Source organism: Diceros bicornis, chromosome 37 (assembly GCF_020826845.1).
Source record: "Diceros bicornis minor isolate mBicDic1 chromosome 37, mDicBic1.mat.cur, whole genome shotgun sequence".
In the NCBI taxonomy this organism is placed as follows: Eukaryota; Metazoa; Chordata; class Mammalia; order Perissodactyla; family Rhinocerotidae; genus Diceros; species Diceros bicornis.
In genome coordinates, this window is record NC_080776.1 from 25,722,552 (window position 1) to 25,741,061 (window position 18,510).

The window sequence follows — 18,510 nt, forward strand, 5'->3', positions numbered from 1 at the left end:
GAGTTGGTGAACGGGTGTGACAATGCCTGCCTGGAGAGTCAGTGAGATGATGTCCATAAGGTGGCTGGCTTGTCACTGGCGTGCCACGCGTGACCTACTTTATTAGAGATGACTTTGGTTTACAGGCAGCCCCAAATCAGGGTGAGACAGCGCTCCTTCTGAGATGGTGCGATGGATTTCAAACAGAGTAAAATAATTATTTAGACATAAATCATCACTCTGTAGGTATTATCTACGAGTGTGAAAATACTGTAAGCTCAGTGTTGAGAAGCATAGAGCACTGCCCCTGGTGCTTCTCAGCTGAGCGCTTTGCAGAGATTAGAACGAAGCCTGGCGCCACCTAGTGGCCCTGGGCAGTCCTGCACGCCCGCTGACGTTCCGTGGTCCCACCTCCGCCTCCCCCAGACCCTTCTCCCCATGAGTCCTGCCACTGCACACGCCCTGGGTCCCTGTCATCACAGTCATGCCAGTTACAAATGTCATCTTACACTGGCAGTCATTTAAGTTTTGGAATTCAAGGCTGTCAGCAGTTGTTATGGTTCCCTAATTTCTCACACTGAGTATGATTTCCAGGTTCCAGCCCCTGGGTCTGCTTCCTGAGCCTCTCCTCACAGTTCACCTTCACTCTGAGCTTCAAGGAAAAACCGTGCCCTGTTGTGCTGACTGATCCAGGCCTTGGCCTGCCTGTGCCAGATGCCGGGACCCAACTGGCCTGCGTTATCAGGGGCATCATAAGAGAATTCCTGGGTTTTGTTGTTATCATTTTGCTTTTTCAGGTGGATTGAAGAATTCAACAAGGAATTGATCCATTTCTTCTTCAAAACATGATTATTTCTTCCCCTGCTCTGTATTGTAGTGAGGGCTGTCTGATAAGCCGTGTTCTCCTTACAGTTGACAGTTCCAGGTGTTCCTGGAACATTACACTGTCCATATGTTTATTTTGCTTGAGTTCCCTCATTTCGTTTTGTTTTATTGTTTAAACTTTTTTATTATGAAAAACATAGAAAAGTAGAAAGAATAGTATGATTGATACCCATATACCTCTCACCTAGGATTCAGTAGTTCTAACATTTTGTCATATTTGCTTCCTATGTAGTGATGTATTTTTATGAACTGTTTCAAAGTATATTAAAAACATCCTAGCACTTTACCTCTAAATAATTCCCTCCAAATACTTCAGCATGCAGCTCAAAAAATAAAGAAGACATGCTCCTATATGTGTTGCACCTAACAGAGTTACTGTTCCCCAATAGCATCTAAAACTCAGGCTATATTCTAATTTTGTCTCAGAAATGTTATTTTTTTAAAAACCAGGATCCAGTTAAGATTAACATGCTGTATTTTTTTTATTATTTTTGTCTCTTTAACTTTTTGAATCTGGACTAATATCCCCCCTTCTTGCCCTTTTATTCCAGCACATTGATATTTTGGAGAGATGAGGTTGCTTGTCTTGTAGAATGTCTCACCTTCTGCATTTGTCTGATTGTTTCCTTGTGGTGCCGTTTAACTTACACCCCTCTACCGCCCACCCCTCCCCGTATTTCTGTTAGATCTCAAGGCCTGAGTAGATTTGGGTTGAACATGTTGTTTTGCTGTCACCCCTACATGGGTGGTGCTGTGTCCTTTATCTTGTCTCCTATCAGGATACACTTAGTGCCTCTGCGTCTCATAAAGTGGCGCTGAGACTGATCACTGGACTGGGCAGATCCCCGCATTTTAAACCATGATTTGGTCACATTAACAGTTAGATATACTCAGCAACTTTGTGCAGCTAACATTTGCACAGAACACTGGCAGAATGGCAAGTTGCTTATGCCTGTGTTGTGCGCTGTACGTCTGGTCGGCGAGTTTCAGGGATAGTAATTGACATAGACTGGCCCTCGACCAGACACTGCTCCCTGCCTTGGGCACAGGATCTCGTTTGACTCTTACGGTCGCTCCATAAGGGAGGGCAAACTGGCTCGAAGGGCGCGGAGCCTGCTCAAGGGGCAGCGCTTGGCAGCCTTAGAACTTGGGAAGTCTTCACACCAAGGCCCACATCCTTACCTGCGAGGTTCGTTGATTCCTGGTAATTCAGACGACAGATGGTGCTAATGTGCTGATTGTTTTGCCAATTCATAGTAATTTTAATTTTTTATGGGTGCACTATTTATTGTTTTAAAGCTATTATTTGGCAAACTGGTTAACCTGCCCTCTGTGATTAAGGATTGATTGTAGTATTATTAGTGAATGTATAGTCTGTTTTTATGTTCTTTCTATTTATGTGAATTTGGGGTTTAGTAAAGCTTATTTAAGAATACTACTAGAAATGTTAAAACAACTGTCATAGGCCTTTCAAAAAAAAATACCACTAGAACTTTGAAGAGATAAAATTATGCAAAGTGTCTGTGATCTCCTTGGGTTACAGACTGAAGATAATGCATTTGTAGTTATTGTGCTGGTGGGTTTTATATAGTACAGAAAATATTGAGACTTTCAAATAAAATATAACAACTTAATTATTGGGGTGTTTTCTTCTAAAATTGATAATCTATAGCTGCCAAGCTTATATTTATTTTTAGATTTGTTTTAGAACTTAATATTTCATATTGATTCTTTGATTCCCCTGTATAAGATATCATAAATAATTATCTACTTGAATCACACTGTCAGCATCATTCTTATAAATTAAAAAATTTTTCTTAGACAATTACATGTCATCTATTTTATATAGTTCTATTACATAAAATAAAGCAGTTCTTTGATAGTTAATGACAGGTTGATTCTGATATAAACTATTCCTTTGAATACTTTTAAGAAATTATAAGATTATGTTTCAGGAAAGGGAACATTTTTCTAATTTTATTTTTGTCCTCTGGTTTCACTTTAGAGAGTGGGGGGTCCTTTAGTGACAGGTCAGTTTTCCACCCTGGGTCCTGCTGCAATTGAAAATTTGTTCCTCCAGCACCTCCCTGCCCCTACTTTTGTTTTTAATAGGAAAAACATTGTATTTCTCAGGTGTTTGGTATTTTTTTCTGTTTTTGCAGACATTGGCACATCAGTCAGTAATCAGCAGACAAGAGTTTGGGAGCTTTCAGGCTATCTGACTGTGCACTGTGCCAGAAATATTTTTCTTTCCCTCTTGCTCTCCTGAAATTGCCGTCTGTTTGCAGCTCCTCGACTCCCAGGCCTGGCTATAGTGGGGAGGCGAGTGGAGGCCAGTAGTGTCGGGCAGGTCTAGAAATGCAGGTGACGAGGCCAGTCTCTGGCTATGGGGGCCCCAAGCCTCCGCCTGGGCTGAGTGGGCCCAGGGGCCTGCTCACAGTCAGGGTGCCCCTCCCTCTCTCCTGATTCCAGAGCAGCGCCTGGGAGGAAGGTTCTTGGTGCAAGTTCTCGAAAGCTGCCTTTGGTCAGTCCTTCGTAAACTTGCAATGTGGGAAGACATAGATAAGTAAGCGTGCTCTGTGTTAATGAAGCCGTTGATGACCAGCCTGCCGTGTACAGTCTAAATAACCCATTTTAAACTGTTTTATGTCAGGAACAAAAGAAGCTAATACTAACTCAGCTAGTGTTTCAGATGACAGTTCAGCTAGTCTGTGGCGTGACAACACTGAGCCGGAGCCCGCAGTGAAGCAGAAAGGTAAGAGGGATGACCCCTTCCAGTCCTCCCTGGTGGGGAGACTGAGCACTCCAGATGTCACGCTGGCTGTGTGGACACCTGTCCTCCCAGAGGCCCCCTGGGTCTGTGACCCACCAGGGCTGCACGTGGCGATTGACTCCCTGTCGCCTCTTTACATAAACTAGAGTGGAACGTTCTAGTTGTTGCTTGATAGCCCCAGACTCTCCTGTGTCCCGGGGTTCTTTCTGAGTGAGATAAAGCAGCAAAGTCCTGGCAGTGTCAGGAATGATCCGGAAACAAGCTTCCGAGTCACTGCTCGGGAGTCCTGCAGGCCGAGCCGCACACCACCCAGATTTCATGTTCCAAGAGCACTTTTAAACAGCTCAGGACGCTGTCGCTACCATGATGTTTCTTTTTGTAATGTTCTTTGCGTGTCTTAAGTTGTACCTCAGTGAGATCCTGCTTTTGGCATACTTTTTCCCAGCATTTAGGGAAAAACCGTGGTAAAATATACATTAAGCATTTGTTTTTAAGGCCCTGCAGTGCCTCATGGCACAGTGGGTCCTGCCCGGGAGCCAGGGCTTCTGCTGGCGGCAGCAGGGCCAGGCGTGGGGGGTGTGCCAGGTGAGGGCCCATGTTTGTCGATTTGTTCAAACAGAAGATATTTGCTGAAGGCCTGTGTGTTAGGCCCTAAGGCAGCGAGTGCGTTAGTGAGCAGAGGTCAGACTGGAGAACGGCACCATGCCCTGAGGGGTGCTGGAGGTGACTGGGGAGGGACTTGTCACCTGAGGTCAGTGAGAGCCTTCTGGCAGGGGCCGGGGGGAGAGTCAGGTCAGCTCTGGCCAGGCCTCGTGGCCACTTTAGGGAATTTAGCAGCAGGAAGCCGATGGTATTTTTAGGATGAGTGGCTTAATCATATTAGATCATGTTAATTGGGAGGCCTGGCGAGTAGTGAAGAGGAGAGCGTGGGCTGGACTGTGGTGGAGGGATGGGGAGTGGAAGGAACGGGCAGGTTCTAGAGGTGCTGAGACATCTAAGGGCCAAGCTCAGGGGAAGCTCTGGACCAGAGATAACTTGTGAGGGTTGCTGGCATTGAGACGACGATGGGAGCCCAGCTGAGGGTGTGGTCACCTGGCATGACAGCACAGCGTGCGGGGAGAGGGAAGAAGGGCGTGCCATGTCTGGGCCTGGGCCCTGGATTTGGGGAAGAGGCCGAACTGGTGAAGGGTTCTGAGGAGGAGAGCCGGAGGATGGGCGGGGAAAACCCAGAGCATCCATGAGGAAGGAGTCGGCAGTGTGGGGGCTGCCGAGGGGTGGGGGGCCTGATCTCTGAAGGGGTGAAAGCTGCTATGCACACTCACTGTCAGGGGGTTGGCCTCATGACTCAGCTGCTGCACTTCTCAGTAACCTTTGAGCTCCACGTGGACCCACAGTGTGTCCCCAACACCGAGGGCATGGGTTTTGAAGGAAGACCGGGGTTTGGAGTCCAGGGCCCCAGTAACAGAGCCGCTGTTACATGCTAGTCTCTTCTGAGTGTGCTCTCCAGGCCGCCCCACCTTCAGGAGAGGGTCTGCTGCTGCCCTCTGCCCCAGGGTTGAGCCTGAGCCCTCGGTTGTCTTCACACCATCCTAGTGGCAGTGTCTAGAACCACGTACTCTAGGCGCCTCCTAACTGCTGACCTTCAGTGCTCTGGCCCCAGCAGGTACCGGGCCTGTCCTCTGCTGTGTCACCTTTGGGGTGGGGTGTGACTTCCAGGAGGCCCCTGTGTTCCACACAAATGGGTCCTAGAGGCCCTTCCAGTTTCTGTTGTCCCCTTTCCCCTAAAGCAGCCCTCTTCAGGGCACCATTTATGTGGCTCTCTGACTGTAGTGTTCCTTAGGCAACAGAAGGTTCTTAAAGTCCTCCTGTGCACAAGCTCAGGTGTCTGAGAAGTGCTTTTCATCCTGTGTTGTGTGTGGATCCTCAGAATAACCCAGGGCCTGATCCTCGTGGGCGTGTGTGAGACGGTCCCTGTCTGCAGGTGCAGCTGTGGTTACTGAGGGGCTGCGTGGTGGCTGCAGCTCCTGTCTCTCTCCTGGCTCTCACCTGGACCCAGGTAGTTTTGGCTTCTCTGCAAATGCGTTCATGCATTTTAAGAGTGTTAACACAAAGATGATCCACCTGCGGTTTTGAGTCCACCCCACCCCACCCCTACAATGCTCCTGCTCATTTACATAGGTCACATTTGTCTCCAAAAAGCAGCACTTGAAGAAAAAGGATCCTGGGTGAAAAGTGCAAAGGTAGGCCCCTAGGGAGCTTGAGAAATGTTCTTCTTATTTAGGAGCCGATGGAAAAATACTTAGTGGTGAGTCAGGTCAGATGGGCTGTTGTGTGGTTACCTGAGTCTTAACACGGCCTGGAGGTGTGTCGGCCAGGTTCACGGAGTGAGTCTGTCCCTGGTTCCTGGCTTTATCAACTTTCGCCTAATCTGTCTTTCATTTGTCTCTATGATACACTTTCTTTTCATCCTCGTTTCCTGTTTTTGTGTAATAACATTTTATGATTCATAGTTTGCTTTGTTCTTTGTTTTTCTGTCTTTGAAAATAAAACAATGGCAGAAACTGAGAAGAGGCTCTGAGGGGATGGCTGTGTCCCTGGCACATGTCCACAGTGGCTATTGTGTGTTTTCTCTGATCCTGTTCTGCTCATTTAGTGTTCTGAGGGTCACTGACACAAAGGTTGATTTTCTGATGTCCTTTTTTTATTTTTTTCAGGCGACTCTCCTAGTGATGCAGGTAAGGCATGGCCTTAAATAAATGTGTTTCCTATAAATTGTGTACGTGTGTATAGATATTAACATGTCCTCTCAGATTGAGGTTTTACAAATTGTGTTAGTGAAAGTAATTTGAGGAAACATAACTGTACCAATTTAAGATTTAATTTACATGTTTTATGTTTCAGGAGAATACATTTCAGGATTTTTTCCAGGGTATAAAGTATATTTCCAATATTCAAATTCTGATTTATTTTCACCATTTACTAAAGTATAAATAAAGTTCTTTATTAGTGGAGTAAATTTAATTGTCTTAATAGTTTGGGCTTGTTGTTTACTGATTAAATCGTTTTGTCAAAATGAAAAAAACTTTGTTCAGATTATAGAAATGATGTGGTAGATACCCCAAGTAGAAAATTGTAAAACACAGAAAAATATGAAGAAGAAAATGAAAAGCACTGGTAATTCCACTGCTCCTAACTTAAGTGAATGTCTTTCTAGACCACCATATGCATATATGTAATTATTGGATATGTTACTATACTCCATTAATTATATATTAAGTGATGGCATTGTTTTGTATAGTAGGGTCTCGCATGTGACTGTACCATAAATTACTAATGTTACCTGTTGTTTGTCACTGTTATAAATGATGGTGGGTGAGCATCTTGACACACGTATGTTTACACGTGTCCATTTCTTTCCTTAGTTGTGTTTCCTTTAAGTTAAATTGCTGACTTGATCGATCTCCCTTTTGAATCCTATTTCTTGAGAAATTGAACCAGTTGGTATATCCAGGATTTGAGTATACCCATTTCCCCAAATCTTCAGCAAATTTAGATATCAAATGACTGTTTTATCTTTATCAGAATGATAGATGAAAAAAGCTCATTTATATTTGCAATTATTTGATTGCTGTCTTTTCACATATTTATTAGTTGTTTGTGTTTCTTCCTTTGTAAATTGCTGATTGGATTGTCATCCATTCAGAAGGAGAAGTTGGACCTTCTGGCCAAGATAAGTCTGAGGTGTCTGAGAATTCCGAGATCCCTACCGAGCTCTCGTCCAGTGTCAGGTCCGTGCCCTCTCATCCCCCATGTGGCCACTGTGGCCGGGCTTCTCTCTCTACCTCCTGCACTCGACTTAATAATGCTTCAGCCGAGTTATGAGGAAATATTTGTACAGAGAAGCAGAAATTGTTTATTTTTCCTGAACCTGAGGTGTAGCTAACTACACATAGAACATTTTAGAGATTTACGGAAATTCATAGTTCTGTTATTACTTTTGCACCTTAAAATTGATGAAAATATGAGATCAAAGATGGATACTTTTAAACTTGTCAGGTTAATGGAATGTTCTTAATATTCTGCAGACTCTGTCCTAACTAACATGTTGATGGTGGCCTGGAAAGTAGTGTTAGCATTAACCTGCATTTTCTTTTGTCCACTTTGAAACGTACAAGTGTTTTATGTCCCTGCTTTGGTTTTCCAATATTTGAATTTAGAAGAATACCTCGGCCTGGGAGTGCGAGACCAGCGCCTCCCCGGGTGAAGCGACAGGAGAGTGTAGAGGTGCTAGCCACAGACAGGTGAGGCTCTCGTCATCCGGGCTTCTAGTGGGTGGGACCTCGGAGGAGTGGGCATCATGCATCTGCTGAGAGGTGGGGCAGAGAAGGCAGCAGGCGATGCTGGGAAGTCTTCTGTGAGGAAAAGAAAGACCAGGCTAGGCCCTGACCTCAAGCCACACACCAGCCTCTCATTTCAGATGGGTGGAAGAGAACACACAAGTATTCGTGCACATACAACTAAGTCTTTACAGTGTATTTCTTTGATCTCTAGATAGAGGATTCTCTAAGCATGAAAACAATGAGGGGAAAAATAGGAAAAAAAGATTTAAAGGCTTAATTCCACAAAAATTAAAAACAAAAGATTGTCAGAAAGTCAAAAATGGTATAAAGACAAGCCACAGACAGGCCTTTTATAAGTTTTACAAATCTACCTGTGGAGTAAAGTACAAAAAAATAGAAAAACAGAAACAGGCTGGTTTGGTGTGGGTTTCAGATGGAACAGGAGGCAGGACTTAGAGACAAGTGTAGATGTGTTCTTCAAGTTTTGTTGCAGAGGGACGCGAAGGAATGATACGGTAGATAGTGGGAGGGACAGTGTCAAGGGAAGTTGTTATTTTTTATTTTTAAGATGAGAGCACTAGCATATTTTTCTGGTGATGGGAATGATCCAGTAGAGAGGGGGAGATTGGTGATGTAGGAGAAGCAGGATGGGGAGGGGATTGTTGGACAGAGTCCCTGAGTGGGCGAGGGGACGTGGAGGGACCGGCCTTAGAGACAACCAAGGAGAGTTGGTGTGTGGGTGAGATTCTGGAAGGTTCTCTCTGGTGCTTCCTTTCTCTCAGGAGCCAAGAGCGAGTCTAGGGAAGGAGGAGCAGGAGGTCAGAGGAGAGAGGAGGAGGCGGGAAGCTGTTCTCCACCAGAGTGGGCTGGTGGATGGACTAGAGCAGAAATTTTCAGCCAGGGGCTCCTCCCACCCCTGGGGGCCTTAGGGGACACTGGGGCCATGTCTGGAGATGTTTTGCAGCATTGTGAATGGGGAGGTGGGGGGAAGGTTCTTGGCATATAGTTGTGGGGTTGAGGCCAGAGATGCTGCTAGACATTCTGTAGTGCCGGGACAGCCCCACACAGAGGATGATCCGGCCCAGAGGTCCACGGTGTGGCGGGCAGAGGCTAGCCTGGAGGAGCAGGCTGGATTGCTGGGCCACATCCAGGTGCACATGGTGTGAAGTGACAAGAGTCGGTGTGGCTGTGGGCTTTGTTCTGCAGCCACGGTCAGCTGCACAGTGCAGGCACCGGGTGGACAGAGAGTTGGAAAGGGTAGGGTACTTGGATTTGAGATTGGGGGCTTGCTGTCAGTGGCAGTGACAAGGTGTGACCTTGGGAGTGTGACTGAGCGATGGATGCGGGAGAATTCAGGGACCCTAGAGCCGAGGGTTTGGGAAGGATCAGTTCTTAGTACTCGAAATCCTCAAGAGTTAAGACAGGAGCAGCATTGCAGGAAGTGACAGGGAGCCAGGAATGCAGGGGTGGGGCCCGGGGTTGGCAGATGGGGGCAACAATGATGGGGTTCAGGGCGAGAGCTCTGATTCTCTGTCTGAGGGTCTCCGACAACATGAGATTCAGAACTGACGGACTTTGGGGAGAATGATCTGGAAGCCACAAGCACAAGGAAAACACTGACCCTCTCACTGCACCTGGTGATGGGAGGCCAGTGGGAGGGAGTCACTGCTGCGTGAGGGCTGCAGGGAGGCACGTCCCCTGGGACAGGTGGTGGTGGGAACGTTCGGGATGAGGGTGAGGATGGAAAGGATTTGCAGACGAGGGAGGACACGCGGCAGAGTTCCAGGAGCTGGGGAGGGGTGGGACGGGGGCCATGGTGGGGGTGTGTGGAGAGTGAAGAGAGAAAGGAGGAGAGGAGGTTGGTCCAGGCAGAGGCGAGACAGGCAGTTGTGAGGTTGGAGGGGCCCTGGGGATGGAGTTGAGCACGTTTGGGAGAAGCGGGTATTGTTTCAAGAGCTCATACTCAAGTGCACGGATTACCTCCTGACCTCGTGCGTTGCACCGAAACAAGGGAGAGGTTTGGGGGTGTGTGTGTGCACGCATGTGTGTGTATGCACGTGTGTGTGTGTACTAGAGTGATAGGCACGGGAGTTAAGGGTATTCATTAAAGCATGGCTCTGTTAAGTTGGTCGGGAAGAAAGGAAGGCAGGAGGGGCTGATGGGGAGCGGTGAGTGTTTGGGTCTGGGGGCTTTTTGGGGGGGGCACAGGTGTGGTGGGAGAAGTGCCTGAGGAGAGGGGAGCTGGCAGTGGTCTGCTGTGGGGTGACTGTAGTTGGGATGTTCCAGTGCGTGGCCACTGGGGGCGTGAGAGAGCCCTTGGATGGAGGCGGTCACCTGAGAGGACCAGGTCAGGGGCCGTTGGACTTTGGACTGGCTCAAAGTGATGGCAGGGCGTGGGGGAGAGAAGGTGCATAAGTGAGGGTGCTGGGCAGGGCCGTAGGTCAGGGGCAGCAACTAGGAGCCAAATGAGGGGCCTTGAGGAGGCCACTGTGTTCCCGTGTGAGACTGAGGAGCAGAGGCCTGGGGCAGCCTTGGCCAACGGGGCCACTGGTGTCCCCCTGCCCCGAGGTTTCAACTTGGGGGAATAGACCCTTCCAGGTGAGGAGCTGCAGGTGAAGGGCTGGTCTCCCAGAGAGCCCAGCTGGAGAGAGGCGAGGCTCCGAGGGCAAGTGTTAGGTAGATGGCGCAGCGAGGCGGGAGGAGAGGGCTGGACATCACCGAGGCAGGGAGCTGGCAGAGGGCAGGGCTCACAGGGACCCAGGCCTGAGGGGCTTCCCAGAGGACACTGTTCCCAGACTTCATCTCAGCTTCCGCCTGTGCTTTATGATGTTCTAGAGATGGTTAGTAGTTAAACTCCTCTCACCTCACCTCGGGCCCAGTTCCAGGTGCATGGGGTTGATGAAAACGTGTGACCGACATAGCATTTCTAATTGAATCTAATTTCTTTTTGTTTAGGACAGGGAGTGGTAAAACTGTCTCAAACGTGATTATAGACTCGCAGAATTCTGACAATGAAGACGACGATCAGTTTGTGGTGGAGGCTGCCCCCCAGCTCTCTGAGATGTCAGAGCTTGAAATGGTTAGTTAACCGGAGTGTGTGTTTTTATAATTACACTTCAACAACATAGGAATTAATACTCCAGCATTCAGGTTTATGTAGCAAAATTTTCCTCTAATGTTTCAGTTAGTTTGGTATCCTCTTTAATTTTGTTGTTCCTTTGATGAGATCCATGAAAGCATGATTTTGAGAATTCAACAAACCTGAACCTCCTTTTTTTCTCCTTCCTCTCCGGCTCAGGTACAAGCAGTGGAAGTTGAAGAGGATGAGAAGCATGGTGAGTCCTGGGTGTGTGTGCACATCTGTGTCTGCTTTGTTGCAAATGTTTCAAAAGGATCTACTGCAGATGAGCTTTGTATGCCCTGTTTTGGTCAGCGTTCTGAATGGCAGTAAATAGGACACCATGGGCATGGATTCCTCCCAGGTGGTGCTTTTATTCTAGGAGACGATACATGCTGCTACCTATCCTTAGAGGACTGGGGAGGGTGCCCAGGACCCTGGAGACCAGCTATAAGCGGTTACGTAGATGACTCTTCTTATCCATACGATTAGATTTGGTATTGGATGACCTGTAAGTTCCTTTCCAAATCGACAGTTCTGTAATATTATTTGTTTTCTTCCCAAGCACAATGTCTTCTTTTTGTCAAACATTTACAAAAGCAGAGAGAGTAGTCTGATGAGCCCCTGTACCGTCAGACAGCTGCGACAGTGATGGACTCATCTTGTTTTATCTGGGCCTCCATCCACTATACCCCCTCCTCCAGACGCGCTTCAAGCCCTGGAGAACTCATTTCTTCTCTAAACGTGTTGTATGTACCTCTAAAAGATGAGGGCTCTTTTTAAAAAGACGTAACCATAATTCCATTGTTGTATATAAAAAAGCAGTAATTCCTTAATATCATCAGATGTCTGTTTTTTCCAGTTTTGTATATTTTTTCTAGTGTCTAGAGTCAGAATCCAAATAAGGTCCCTGCATTGCAGTCGAACTGATGTAACTCTTAAGTCTCTCTTACCTGTGGGTCTGCCCTCCTGCCCCTTTTCCCTTGTAATTTATTTGTTGAAGAAGCTGGTCCGTTGTCCTTCAGAGTTTCTCACAGTTGGGTGTTGCTTGTTACACACCAATGTTTTTTTTACATATGCTTCTGTTCCTGTAAATTGCTTCTAGAGACTGGATCAGATTGAGGTTGTCTGGGCAAGAATACTTGGTAGGTGGTGTTGGTTCTTCATAATGTCTGCTTGTCTCTCTGCTGGTGATGTCAGCCTGGGCCTGTTATTTCATTAAGGGTTGCAGATGGTGATATTCTCATCCCGTCTCCCTTCCTCATGTTTTACTTGGAGAAATCCAGAGGGCAGAGCTTTTCCTTCTCAGGCATTTGACCATCCCAAGGCGCAGCTCTTGTGGAAGAGGCAGGCGAGATGCTCTGTACGCTCCCCTTATTGATCAGTTTTCATAACAGTGGGTTTGTTTCCTGGCAGCTATCAAAGGTGACTATTGAGGGCTTTTGGGGTTGTTTTGTTGTTTTGATAGCTATATGAAGTCATGTTTTATTTATTTATTTATTTATTTATTTATTTTTTGCTGAGGAAGATTTGCCCTGAGCTAACATCTGTTGCCAATCTTCCTCTTTTTGTATGTGAGCTGCTGCCACAGCATGGCCACTGACAGACCAGTGGTGCAGGTCCATGCCTGGGAACTGAACCCCAGGCCGCCGAAGCAGAGCGTGCCGAACTTAACCACTAGGCCACGGGGGCTGGCCCTGTGTTTTTTTTTTATTTTTTTTTAAACATATTTGGTTTGTTTCATTTCAATCCATCTCAATTTTTCTTGTCAATGTTCAAATTTCCCACTGGGAGCCTATGCAAGTTATCTTCTGGGGGCATTTTGACACATCCCAGTAGACTTTGTGGCTTTCTTGTTTTCTGGGATGACAAGATGTTTCAGGCTCATTTTGTATATTTCCTGCCCCATATCTGAAATCCTCCATTTCTCCAGGGAGCCTGGCTGTGCATCGCTTCTGGGTTGGTCATTGTTTCTAGGGCTTTTCTTATATATTTTTTTTTAATAAGAAAATATGTCCCAACCAATGTTACTGCAATAAACAAAAAATTAAAAAAAAAAAAAAAGAAAAAAGAAAATATGTCCCGAGTTCATACTGGTATTTCCAATTCAACTTTACGATTGTAGGGTTTTTCCTGAGTTCTTTGATTTAGTACGAGCAGCTCTATCTCATGCCAAAACTCCTGGCTCCCAGCGCCAGCTGTTTGCTTGCTTTATCCTACAGTGTGAGCACACATAGCAATCTTAGAGCACCACCACCGGATATTAACAGCTAGGATTACTGAAGGCGCTTGAGGACTTTTTTGGTAGGTCTGTTTGCCTTTTTGTGTTTAGCGTATATCCCACTAGGGGTGTCAGCCAATTACTCTCTTTTAAAGTTACAAAATAATTCTTCTCCGTTAGACTGTGTTTGCCAATTAAGTTTGTTAGTTTCATTTTGGTTTCAATTTTTAGGCATTGAAAATTTTGATTTAATTTTGTTTTAGTTCTGTAAAATATTCACATTTCCAAGGTCAGTGGTATATTCAGAGATGCGTGGCTTTGATCCCTGCCTTCTCCACCCTATACTCTTCCTCCCCCATAGGTAACAGTAAAACATATGGCTTCCACTTCCATTTTAAAAATATATATAAGTAAATGCATGTGTGTGAGTGTGTGTGTGTATTTATCAATATCTACACTTGTCCATCTTGCTTTTTAACTTGACAGTATATGCTGGCATTCATTCCATAGCACTGTAGACAAATAGTCTTCATTCCTGTTCGTAGCTACATCATCCTCCACCATGTGGATGTACCAGAGTTTATTCAGCCAGTTTCCTATTGATGCACATTTGGGTAAAACAATATTTTGGTAAATATTTGGGTAAAACTTATTAAAATAATTTTTCTTTAAAATATTATGAGATATTTAGCTCACGAGTAATCCTTTTTTTTAAAGAAGTTGATGACACTTGTCCCAATATAAAAGAAGTATTAGTACTTAGAAGCAATTCTGCCTCTTGTAGACTGTTTTTTATCACATAAAGATTATTTGAAGCTGTTTTCAATATAGAAAGAGGAAGAAAAAGAACTTGATTTTCTTCCTACCCCTCCACCCGTTTAGAACAGAATAGCTTCTTAGGGCAGAGAATAACATTAAATCTATAACTTTAACATAAAATCACTGATTTTCAACAGGAGGACTTGTCAAAAAAATTCTGGAGACCAAGAAAGATTATGAGAAGTTGCAGCAGCCACCCAAACCTGGAGAGAAGGTAATGGAGCAGTTTCTGTAGACACTGGTGTTTCAGCGGTCTACTTCATACTTTTACTTTTAAAATGAGAAGCGTTTTTCAAATATTGTGATTATTATGTTTAAAAGTCCCCTCTCCACTGGCCCCCTTAGTTGGGAGGATAGAAAATTCAGGGCTTTTTCAGTGTGATGTTGCGTACTGGACCCCATCCAGTCCTGTCCTGGGTGGAGCAGTGGCCTAGCTTGGGGGCTCAGGAGTCAGGGCCAAAGGCATGTTCTCTGACCCCATGGCTGTCCCCTTCCCAGCTCGTCCATCCCTTCTCCCTGCCTACGGAGTGGGCAGGCTGGCACCTGGCCTGGCTGACTGCAAAATAAGAGATGAGGAGGTTTTCAAGCCTGGCTTGTACATACGTTTGCTATTTGTGTCTGGCCTCTGGGGAGTCTTCCTTACAGCTGTGTGATGTGGTTTTGTTGGGCCCGTGACCTGGGGTGAATACCTGCCGGCCAGGTCGTGTGCCTCAGGTACCATAGCTAGATTTCTGTTATAGCCGCTTTTAAAAACAAGAATAAATGTTCATTTATTGTTTTAATAACAGAGTTTCTTGGATGATTAGTTTTATCAGCAGCCGACAATTCCAATAAGTTTTATACGCACACACACACCCCCCTGTCCCCCCACCCCATTGAATTAATGGTTATTTGTTTTAGATAATTCTGCTTAAAATGTCCTGGTTTGTGGAAGACATGGCCTGAAACAGCCAATGAGGAGTGAAGTTGAGACAACATTAGAGGGAGCTCTTTTCACAGCAGTAACAGGACAAGAGTGTTGCCAAGGGCCCTGCTTGACGGCACCACTGTGTGCTCTTCTGAAAGGAGAAAAGCCTTTCTGCATCTGGCGTCTGTTGCTGTGGAATTGTAACGTGTCACAGTCCTTTCACATGCCTGTGGAGTTGTCCTGGGGCCCCGGCGAGGTTCGTGTCTCCAGGCTGTTAACGTAGGTAACCTTTGAAGCTTCAGTGGGTTTGAATTTTACAGCTGTGTTTTTATGCAAAGCACACTAGGCCTGTGTTTCAAAGTTTCCTCTGAAGAGTAAATTTCAGAGTAGGAGATCTTTTGACTTTAGAAGATAAAAGGAAGAAAATGTCCTTGTTTGGTGAACATTTGCTGCTTTAGAAAAGTACAGTGAGGTAGTGTTTCAGAGTCGGGTGGTGTGTGGTACAGTTGAGTAGGGAACCGTCAGCAGGCTCCTTCGCCCTGCTTTCTGCAGTGTGTTCACAAACATCAGATTTAATGCAGCTTATTGGTCTTCTGAAAACATCTTCATTAGATTTTTTTAAAATAAAAGAAATTAAAATGTATAGGGAGAGTCCTTTCTGACCATGCCATAGTCCCGTTCTCCCTAGGGCGACCACTCAGGTGAATTTGCTGTGACTCTCACTTGGATTTGTATTTGGCACTGTTCTGTGGGTTCTTAATGTTATCTTGTTGTTGCTCTATTACGTGGGTTGCTTTCTTCAGGCGACATTATGTTTCTGAGATGCTCCCTGTTTTGATACTGTAGATCTAGTTGCTTCATTTTAATTGATGACTGGTGTTCCATTATTTGTTTATTAATTCCGTTATTGATGGATAGTTAGGGTTCTTCAGCCTTTCGCTGTTGTGAACAGTTGTAAACAGTGCTTCCGTGGGCTCCTTTACGTGTCTCCTGGCACACAGCAGCCACTGTCTCTCTTGACCAGCAGTCAGCCAGCATTTTCTGTAAGGGGCCAGGGAGTAAATATTTCCGGCTTGTGAGCCACGCAGCCTCTGGGGCGGCTTCTCAATGCTGCTGATGGAGCCTGAAAACAGCCGTAGCATAGACGACAGTAAATGAATGTGTGTGACTGTGTCCTACTAAAACTTCATTCACAACAACAGAACCTGGCCTGGGGATGTAGTTTGCAACCCTGCTTTAGTGTCTGTGCCCAGACTTGGAATTGCTGTGCAGAGGGCGTGCAAAGCTTCAATTTCGCCAGATACTGCCAAATTACTCCTGGAAGTGGCTGTACCCATTTATTCTCCCAATAGAATGAAAGTCTGTTTCCACACAGCTGTCCCAGCCACAGTCAAGACAGTGAACATATCCATTGCCCTCAAAAGTGGCCTATGCTCTTCAGAATCCCTCCCACCCACCTCTCTCCATGCCTCCCACCAGCTCCCCAGTTCCCGGAACCACTCATCTGCTTTTTGTCATTGTCCTTTAGTTTGCATTTCCTGGCATTGTATGTGGGTGGAATCATATGGACTGCACTCTTTTTCTGTCTGGCTTCTTTTATGCATCATAATCATCTGAGATGTATCCATGTCGCAGCATGTATCAACAGTTCATTCCCTTTTACTGCTGCGTAGTAGTCCGTTGTATGGATATACCACAGTGTGTTTGTCCATTTACCAGCTAGTGAACGTTTGGGTTGTTTCTAGTTGGGACTATTACATATAAAGTGGTGGTGAATATTCATGTACAAGTCTTTGTGTGAACAAATACTTTGATTCCTTTGGGCAAATATTTAGGGGTGGGACTGCTGGCTCATTTGGTAAACATATGTTTACTTTCTTAAGAAACTACTGAACTGTTTTCCATAGTGGTTGTACTGTTTTCCATTCCAACCAGCAGTGTGTGAGAGTCTCAGTTCCTCCACATTCTCATCAACACTTGGTATGCTCAGTTTTTTAAATTTTTTTTTTCTTTCTTTGAGGAAGATTAGCCCTGAGCTAACATTCGTTGCCTATCTTCCTCTACTTTATATGGGACGCCGCCACAGCAGGGCTTGAGAAGCGGTGCATTGGTGCGCACCTGGGATCCGAACCTGCGAACCCCTGGCGCCGAAGCAGAGCATGCACACTTAACCGCTACGCCACCGGGCTGGCCCCCAGTTTTTAAAATTTTTTGTGGTTTTAATTTGCATTTCCTTGGTGGTTAATGATTATTTTGTCCATTGCTGATTCCTCCTCTTATTGCTTTCTTAGTATTGAAGTCTTAATGTTGTTAGCTTTTCTATTCTCTCAAACTAATCCTTTCTATTTGGTTTACCAAGTCAATTTCTTTAGTGAGTATATTCCGTTTTTCTCTTTCTTTTTGTTTCTTTTGGTAATTAATATTTGAATCAGTTAGGATTAGTTTTACTTGTAAGTGAAGGAAAGGTCTAAAGCAATAGTGGCTTAAAGGAGGTAGAAAGTGCTTCAGCTCACGAGTCAGAGTCTGGAGGTGGCAGTGACCCAGATGCCTTCTGCCTCATTCCTCCATATGCATGACCTCACTGCCTCAGAGCACCTTATGGGTCAAGATTGCTGCCCCAGTTCCAGCCTTCAGGACTGCATTCCAGCCAGCAGGAAGGAGGAAAAGGGAAAAAGAACAAGGGCACACCCCATCTTTTTTAGGCTATTTATTGGAAGTTGTGCATACCACTTCCACTTTCATTATATTGACCAGATCGTTGTCACTTAGGGGACCATGAAGTGAAATCTTTATTCCAGGCATCAGTTTGCTTAGCTAACAGTCAAGGGTTCCATTAACACAGACTAGAACTTGCCAAATTTTCTCACTGCCTGGCACGCTCAGAAAATGATGATATTTGTAAGGCACACGGGTAAGTGGAGGGGGCTGCCTGCCTGGCTAGGGGCCGAGGGTTTCTGGATCAGCGTGTCTACCACAGATAGGCTGCACGGGGTGGCAGGAAGCTGTGCTGTCAGAGGGAGATCAGAAATGGGGGTTGGAAATTGTTTATTTCATTCACCTTTTACAAAGTCATGGCATAAGATGTTTCAAGTATACTTTTATGATTTTAAAAATGTATCTATAGTTACAATTTTCCTTTTTTCCTAGCAATTTTGTGTGTTTTTTTTTCTTTGATGAGACTTTGGAAAAACTATTGAAATAGACACCCTCTAGCAAAGAAGCAACTTTTGGTTTTGTAGATGTTCACTTTGTTTTCATTTTATTGATGTCTACTCTTTATTTTTCCTCTTAATTTCTTTGTTTACTTTTTCTAGCCTCTTGAGTTAAACATTTAGCTCATTTATTTTTACTTTTTGTCATTTTAAACATAAATATAGGGCCGGCCCCGTGGCTTGGTGGTTAAGTGCGTGCGCTCCGCTGCTGGCGGCCCGGGTTCGGATCCTGGGCACGCACCGACGTACCGCTTCT

General features: G+C 45.4%; 1 protein-coding gene across 6 annotated transcripts in view; it reads left to right on the forward strand.

Moving 5' to 3' along the window:
* The window catches only part of TRAF3IP1 (TRAF3 interacting protein 1), a 56,417-nt gene that overhangs the window by 16,893 nt on the left and 21,014 nt on the right, over positions 1-18,510 (forward strand). For 2 of the 6 annotated variants that reach the window (XM_058533315.1, XM_058533312.1), the window contains 7 exons: positions 3,518-3,619; positions 6,352-6,372; positions 7,341-7,425; positions 7,855-7,938; positions 10,933-11,056; positions 11,276-11,312; positions 14,273-14,349. In XM_058533315.1, coding sequence (XP_058389298.1) covers positions 3,518-3,619; positions 6,352-6,372; positions 7,341-7,425; positions 7,855-7,938; positions 10,933-11,056; positions 11,276-11,312; positions 14,273-14,349 — 530 coding nt within the window. Of the gene's footprint in view, positions 1-3,517; positions 3,620-6,351; positions 6,373-7,340; positions 7,426-7,854; positions 7,939-10,932; positions 11,057-11,275; positions 11,313-14,272; positions 14,350-15,035; positions 15,322-18,510 lie in introns of all 6 variants that reach the window. The other 4 variants (XR_009217065.1, XR_009217066.1, XM_058533313.1 and 1 more) reach the window with 4 other exon arrangements.